The following is an 8,541-nucleotide window of genomic DNA, read 5'->3' on the forward strand; positions in this document are numbered from 1 at the left end:
GTTATCCATGCGTGCTACTTGTAAGTGCTTGGTGGTATGCATTGAGCGACTTGGTAGGGTCCTTCCCAGTTCGCCCGTAGTACCCCTGCCCCCGGGTCTCGCGTGTTGGGGAGTACTTTTCTCAGTACCAAGTCTCCTACCCTGAACATTCTTTCTTGGACCCTCAAGTTGTAATACCTTGCTACCCGTTGCTGGTATACTGCCACTCTCATCTGCGCCATTTCCCTTCTTTCTTCTAACATATCCAAGTTTTCGGCCATTGCCGTATGGTTGGCTTGGTCTTTGTATACCTGTATCCTGAAGGAGTTAACCTTCATTTCAACCGGGAGAACAGCCTCACATCCATATGCTAAGGCAAAAGGGGTCTCGCCAGTGGTTTTGCGCGGTGTGGTCCTATAGGCCCAGAGTACATTAGGTAGCTCCTCGACCCAGGCTCCCTTCATCTTCTATAGCTTTGTTTTTAGGTTCTTCTTCAAGACTTTGTTAATGGCCTCCACCTGCCCATTGGCCTGTGGAAGCACAACAGCTGAAAAGCTTCTTCTTATTCCTTTCTCCTTACAATACTCCTCGAACGTTTCTCCCTCAAACTGGGTGTCGTTGTCGGAGATGATTTTGTAGGGCACTCTGTACCTGCTGACAATGAATTTGTTGACAAAAGCGGTGACCTAACCCACTTGGTGAAGTAATCTACCGCTACGACTGCATACTTCGCTCCACCCCTGCCCAAGGGAAGGGCGCCGATCAGGTCTATCCCCCAGATAGCAAAAGGCCAAGGGCTGGTCAGGCTAGTTAGCTCATTTGGGGGCTTCCAGGAGTAGTTTGTGTGTCTTTGACATTTGTCACATTTTCTCGCAAAGTCACTTGCATCCTTCTCCATGGGGGGCTAGTAGTACCCTTGCCTCATGGCTTTTCTGTCCATGGATGGTCCACTCACATGGTTGTCGCATTCACCCTCATGTATTTCATACAGAACTTTCACCACCTCCTCATCATCAACACATCGCAAGAGCGGCATAGAAAACCCTCTCTTATATAGGATTCCATCTACTAAGGTGTACCGAGCGACCTTATACACCAACCTTGGAGCCTCCTTCCTGTCTGTTGGTAGAGCTCCATCCTTCAGGTAGTTTATAATTAGGTCGGCCCACGACTCCATTGGGATGCTGACCATAAGAACGTCTGAATCAATGATGCCTGGCCTTGGTAAGTATTCCACAAGTACGGATTTGAGGACATCTCCATCCTTAGTGGAAGCCAGCTTTGCGAGGGCATCGGCATGGGTATTCCTCTCTCTTGGGATTTGCTCTATGCTATAGCCCTCCAACTGCCCCAGGTAGCCTCTAACCCTTTCAAAGTATGTGGCCATCTTGGAACCCCTTGCTTGAGACTCGCCCTTCACTTAGAACACACCCAACTGTGAGTCACTAAAAATGTGTAAATGTGTTACCTTTAGCCCCTGGGCCAACCGCAATCCAGCTAGGAGCGATTCGTACTCCGCCTCGTTATTCGAGGCTTCAAACCCAAATCGTATCACACAGTACATCTTATGTCCCCCGGGTCCAGTAATCACGAAACCTATTCCAGCTCCTCCTTCATTGGATTCTCCATCCACATGGAGGCTCCATTCCTCAAACTTCATTTCCTCTCCTTTCCCGACCGACTGACCCTCTCCTGTATCTCCTTCTTCATTTGGTCAATAGGTGAACTCCACTATGAATTCTGCAAGCACTTGCCCATTGATGGAGGTCCTTGGGGTATATGTGATATTGAATTGACTTAACTCAATCGACCATTTCATCAGTCTTCCCGAGGTTTCAGATTTGTCCAAGACCTGTCTTAAATGGCTATCAGTGAGTACCTCGATTGCATGGGCGTGGAAGTAGGGCCTTAACTTTCTTGAGGCCATGACTAATGCGTATGCTAACTTCTCCATATCTGGGTATCGGTTTTCCGCATCTACCAATCGTTTACTAACGTAGTACATGGGTTGTTGGTGCTTCTTCTCTCCTTTAACCAAGGCAGCGCTTATGGCATTCTCAAATATCGCCAAGTACAAGTATAGCCTTTCTCCCTTTTCAGGTTTAGCCAGCAAGGGCAGCTTCCCTAGGTGTTCCTTCAATTTGGTAAAAGCGTCCTCACAATCTCCATCCCAAGCGAACTTTTTGCTCCCTTTTAGAATGTTGAAGAAGGGGAGGCACTTGTCCGTAGACCTTGAAATGAATATGTTAAGTGCTGCTACCTTCCCCATTTCTTGTTCTTGGGTGGGCCTATTTCTACTAAGGCCTTTATCTTATCAAGAAAAGCTTCAATGCCTCTAGAGTTGACCATGAAACCCAAGAACTTTCCCGAGGAGACTCTGGAAGTGCACTTGAGTGGATTTAGTTTCATTCGGTACCTCCGGAGTGTGTCGAACATCTCACTTAGGTCCCTGTTGAGTTTTTCGGCACTTTTGGTCTTCACCAACATATCATCAACGTATACCTCCATGTTCCTTCCTATCTGGTTAGCGAACATTTTGTTCACCAATCTTTGATATGTGGCACCTGCGTTTTTCAATCCAAAAGGCATCACTTTGTAGCAGCAGAGTCCTTTATTCGTTATGAATGAAGTGTGTTCTTCGTCAGTTAGGTTCATGGGTATCTGGTTGTATCCTGAGTAAGCATCCATGAAGCTAAGTAACTCATGTCCGGCTATTGCGTCCACCAGTTGATCTATTCTCGAAAGCGGAAAGTTGTCCTTAGGACAAGCCTTATTGAGGTTAGAAAAGTCTACACAAGTCCTCCATTTTCAATTTGGTTTTGGAACTAGGATAGGTTTCGATACCTGTTATCCCCAAAAATTGGAGTTCGATGACGTGGCAATAGAAGTGACAAATGGCAAGGAATGGCTGGGTAATCTGGCTTAGGAGTGACCCAGTAGACCAGGGAAGATTTTTGACTAACCAGTCAAGTGTCATGACCGACCAGTCATGTGCTTGTCCGCCCAGTCAATACCCTCGGCCGACCAGTCATGTCCTTGGCTGACCAGACAAGTGCTTGTCCGCCCAGTTAGGTGCTTGTCCGCCCAATCATGTGCTTGTCCGACCAGTCAGGTGCTTGTCCGCCCAGTCAGGTGCTTGTCCGCCCAGTCAGGTGCTTGTCCGACTAGTCAGGTGCTTGTCTGCCCAATCAGGTGCTTGTCCGCCCAGTCATGTGCTTATCCGACCAGCTAAGTGTTTGGCCGACCAGACATGTGTTGGCTGACCAGTCAAGTGTTTGGCCGACTAGTGGAGTGCTTTGGCCCTTCATTTTTCCTCCTGGGTGTGATGTGGACCGACTAGACAGAACAGTGCTACACAAAGGATCCCAGTAACGGTTTCAACAAGAATCGGTCATACCTGTGCAGAAATCTCTCAGATTATCCCACAAAAATAATGTATTGTAGTATTTTGAATATTATTATTAATTGAATATAGTGAGAATAGCGAAATATCCCGATTATGGGGGACATCATTTGTACGATCCTGAGCCTATAAATACAAGGCCCATGGCATCATAAAGAGGATTCGATTCTAATTTTCTGAGGGAATATTGGTATCTGGAAAAATATTGTATTCATTTTATCTGCACTAAAGAAACTCAGTTGACTCAGGTTCATCTGATCTTGAGTGTAGATCTATAATCATAACTCTAAGTGGACTAGGCTATTACCAACACATTGGGGCTGAACCACTATAAAAATTTCCTATGTCGTATATTTCTCTTGAAGGTTTTTTGCCGTTTTGACGTCTACACATCGTTGGCCAAAAACGCGGTCAACATTTTGGTGCTTTCATTCAGAGCCTGAAGAGAAGAAACACACGACTATCATATCAAGATGGCGCCCAAGAATACCAGTGTGGCATCCAAAAAGTTAGGCACGTCAAAGGAGCCTGCTAGATTAGAAGGTCCTGGACCGCAGAACCCAGAGACTAAGCCCAGGGTCTTTCTCGAGGAGACCACTCCAGAAGTTGAACAACTCCAGGAAGCAATAGGTGCTTTCCAAGAGGAGATGGTGCAATTCAATGCTCGGCAGGAGTCTTTCGCTGAAGAGATGGCTAGGCAGAGAGTTGTGTTAGAGCAGCGAAGGCGCGATATGGAGGCCAGAAGCGAAGAGCTCAGACAGCGACAGGAGGAAGTCGACCGAAGACATCGCGAAGCAGCACTTGCTCTAGAAGCGGCTACCCAATTGGCCCAAGCCAATGCTCAAGCCGTAGCACGAGCAGCCTCCCAGGGAGCAAGAAATAATAATGTTGATCGAAGGACCACTGACAGAGCCAATTCTCGTGGACCGGACAGAAGCAGGAGTAACCCCCCTAGTCGGGAAGATGATGGGGACCGCTCTAGAACTGTATCAACATAGAGGGAGAACTCTAGAGCTCCCTCCAGAAGCCAACGATCAGAAACTTCGAGATCAGGAAGTCACCGATCGGGCAGTAAAAGGACTCCACCCAGGCAGGATCAGACCAGGACTCCTCGAGATAAGAGGACTTCACAATTCAAAGATGGGCATCGTCGTGATGAGGCTGATAGTAATCACACTGACCAGTCAAAGGAAAAGGAGGGCAATGACCAACAAGGAGGAAAAGACTGCCCAGGGCGTACCGAAAAGCCTCCACTGCACCCCGGCCAGCAGCGTAGTAGGCCCTCTGGAAAATCAAAGAGTACGGTGTTCGATCGAGCAGGAGAGCATGCTTCTCATAAGTATCTAAGGGATGTTATCACCAACTAGAGAAGGACCGTCCCAGTCGAAGGGCAAAATTTGAACCGCCCTGCCAGTCAAGTAGAAATACTTGACGACAGTTCACCAGATGGTAATGCCCGACCAGGCGGTCAAGACCCTGGAATTTTGTCAGTTGCACCAGCCATCCAAGCCCAGCTTGACGTGCTAACAGCTGTAGTGCAAGGTTTGTCAAAACGACCTTCCGGGATAGATGCGATAGACCACCGGAGTGGCTGCCCATTTTGTGCCCAGATTAGAGCAGCCCAGCCGCCGGCAAAATATAAAGCACCGGTTCTGCCAGTATATACAGAAAAGGCAGATCCCATCAGACATGTTGGGAAATTTGAGGACCAGATGGAATTTCTCGGAGTAAGTGACGACTATCAGTGTAGAGTTTTCCCGACTACTTTGTCAGATACCGCCCAGGAATGGTATTGGAAGTTTAAGCCGAACTCCATTACCTCTTGGGAAGCATTCAGGAAGGAGTTTCGTAGACAATTCAGCACTGCCCAGACTCCACCAGTTTATGCCAACCACTTGGCAGATATCAAACAAGGAAAAGATGAGTCTTTAAAGAATTATAAACAGAGATTCATGAGAGAAGCCAATAGAGCAACTGATGTAGGAGACGAAGGGAAGATGGTTGCCATATCCACTGGGATAACTTATCGGAGCCCTTTGTGGGATAGTATACATAGAAATCCAATTTCAACACTTCAATAATTTCTTGACCGAGCAGACAAGTATATGAAATTGGATGATGCAATCAAGAAAGAGGAGAATGGCATAAACAATCCGGGCGGATCAACTGACTCTCCTAATAATGGTGGAAAGAAACGTGGAAATAACGGGTCTGACCACCATGAGGAAAAGAAAGCAAAGTTGAGTTCAAACGAAAAGCCAACCAAGTATGAGCCTCAGTTCACTAATTACACCACTCTCTCGACCAGCCGAGCAGAAATATATCTTGCTAGTCATGAAGAGGTTCCCTACAAGAAACCTCCACCCATCAGGAAAGAGATGAGGAAGAGAGATATGAATAAGTTTTGTCATTTCCATGGAGATTATGGTCACGACACGAATGAATGCAATCACCTCAAGGACGAGATAGAGTTTCTTCTCCGGTCGGGCAAGTTGAGGAAATACCGGGCAGAGACACCCCAAGGAGAAGGAGGCAGCAGCAATCCTGGGTTTAAACGAAAAAGATCTCCACCCTTGCAGCCCGGACCTGTGGACTTCACCTTAGACACTATATGTGGAGGACCACACTTGGCTGAGGATAGCAACGAAGCAAGGGAGAGGTATGCTAAGCGGGAGGGTTAGGATCAGAAAGCATTGGAGCGGCGAGCATCGGAGGATATATTATCACTAAATACCGCTTTCAGAGTGGTAGTTTAATTTCAAGTTGTTTAACTTGCTATTTAAATTTGGTTTATGAGCTGGTTATTTGCTGACCAGTCAGCTATTTTTGAACAATTTTTGTTGTTTAAGACTCGTTATTAGACACATTTTGTCCTTTTTAATTGACGAGTAATAAAAGAGACTACGCACAGCGTGGTCAATTCTTGCTACAAATGTGCATGTGTGTTAATTATTCGAACAATGTTCAACTGGTCGGTAAAATCGGACAGTGTTCAACTAGTCAATACATTCAAGCAGTGTTCAACTGCTCGAATATTTTCAATATATTCTATGTGTTTCACGAGTAATTAACTGCTCGAACAGATTCAGTCAAGTGGCAAGTGACCCAGGATCTTTCAACCCTCGATCGATTGGGGGGCACATGGGGTATGCTGGTATATAATTTAACACAGGCAATAAGAGCACGAGTAAACGTATTTGCTTTTAGGTTGACTTGTAAAATTTTGAAGTCAAAAAAGGCCATTAAGCTAACTTGTTTGACAAAGATTAAGTAACTTGGAATTTTTCAAAATTTCAAGTTAGAAGCAAATATTCGTGTGACAATAAACATTATGCTCATAAAATGTTAGAGCAATAAGAGTGTGAGAAAGTATACTTAGTATGGACTTATGAAATGTCTAGAATTTCTAAGTTAGAAAACTAAGTACTCATGTGAAAATATAAGGCATACATCAGAGTGACTTTACTATTCACAAAAAAGAACTTATAAACTTTTTAAGTCTAAAAAGACTTATAATGTTTCAAGCTAAATAAGAAAAGTAAAGTGTAAAATGCATGAACCATAGAAATTTTGAGCAAACCCGAGCAGTTGGGCTGCGTCCGAGCGGGTGTGCGCTACGTCCGAGCGGGTGGCGTGCATGTATGAGCGGGATGGAGCTACGTCCAAGCGGCTGGCATGAGTGTCCGAGCAGTGGGGCTGCGTCCGAGCGGGTGTGTGATGTGTCCGAGCGGGTGGCATGCGTGTCCGAGCGGGATGGAGCTACGTCCGAGCGGCTGGCGTGAGTGTCTGAGCAGTCATGCACGCATCCGAGCAGATGGTGTCAGGTGTGTCTGAGCGGATTGGGCATGACCGAGTGGCTTATGCGTGCGTCCGAGCGGACGATGGCATTCGTCTGAGAAACTGGGGTGCGCCTTCAAGGAACTGCCGTCTATGTCCGAGGGGATGCTAGCTGGCCATCCGAGGAACCTGGTGCTTTCAAGCGTCCGTGTCCGAGGAGATGCTAGCTGGCCATCCGAGGAGCCTAATGCTTCCGAGGGTCCGTGTTCGAGGGCTGTTATCCGAGCAGCCAGTGGGAAGTGTCCGATCGGCTAGCTGCCTGTCCGAGTATTAGGGTGCATGTCCGAAGAGCCAGGCAGGCGTCTGGGCAGCATGAAACAATACACCCAAGGGTTAGCAGTTAAGAAATTATTCGGGTCTCGGGGACCAAATAGGCATTTCAAATCAGCTATTCAAACAAGCTCAAAGAATGGAATTTGAAGAAATCAAAAGAAAAGTTCGATCGTGGGTTTATTACAAAAGTGAAAATTACCGACTGGACGGAAGTTTTTGGATGACCTCAAAAATATTTTCCTAGAAGAAAAGTTTATCATACGAGTAAATCGTATAATAAACTTGGGGGGCAAATGTTATCCCCAAAAATTGGAGTTCGATGATGTGGCAATAGAAGTGACAAATGGCAAGGAATGGCTAGGTAATCTGGCTTAGGAGTGACTCGGTAGACCAGTGAAGATTTTTGACTGACCAGTCATGTGCTTATCCGCCCAGTCAATACCCTTGGCCGACCAGTCATGTCCTTGGCCGACCAGACATGTGCTTGTCCGCCCAGTCAAGTGCTTGTTCGCCCAGTCATGTGCTTGTCCGACCAGTCAGGTGCTTGTCCGCCCAGTCAGGTGCTTGTCTACCCAGTCAAGTGCTTGTCCGACCAGTCAGGTGCTTGTCTGCCCAGTCAGGTGCTTGTCCGCCCAGTCATGTGCTTGTCCGACCAGTCAGGTGCTTGTCCGCCCAGTCAGGTGCTTGTCCGCCTAGTCATGTGCTTGTCCGACCAGCTAAGTGTTTGGCCGACCAGACATGTGTTGGCTGACCAGTCAAGTGTTTGGCCGACCAGTGGAGTGCTTTGGCCCTTCAGTTTTCCTCCTGGGTGTGATGTGTACCAACTAGACAGAACAGTGCTACGAAAAGGATCCCAGTAACGGTTTCAACAAGAATCAGTTATACCTGTGCGGGAATCTCTCAGATTATCCCACAAAAATAGTGTATTGTTGTATTTTGAATGTTATTATTAATTTAATATAGTGAGAATAGTGAAATATCCTGATTATGGTGGACATCATTTGTACGATCCTGAGCCTATAAATACAAGGCCCATAGCATCATAAAGA

General features: G+C 46.6%; 1 protein-coding gene across 1 annotated transcript; it reads right to left on the reverse strand.

Moving 5' to 3' along the window:
- Positions 1–446: 446 nt before the first annotated feature.
- LOC133800018 (uncharacterized) lies at positions 447–1,366 on the reverse strand. The gene is made up of 2 exons (XM_062238002.1): positions 894–1,366; positions 447–630 (listed from the first exon to the last, which is right to left on the reverse strand). The coding sequence occupies exons 1-2, from the start codon at positions 1,364–1,366 to the stop codon at positions 447–449; spliced, it is 657 nt and encodes a 218-aa protein (XP_062093986.1).
- Positions 1,367–8,541: the final 7,175 nt, after the last annotated feature.

This window comes from Humulus lupulus, chromosome 9 (assembly GCF_963169125.1).
Source record: "Humulus lupulus chromosome 9, drHumLupu1.1, whole genome shotgun sequence".
NCBI classification, from domain to species: Eukaryota; Viridiplantae; Streptophyta; class Magnoliopsida; order Rosales; family Cannabaceae; genus Humulus; species Humulus lupulus.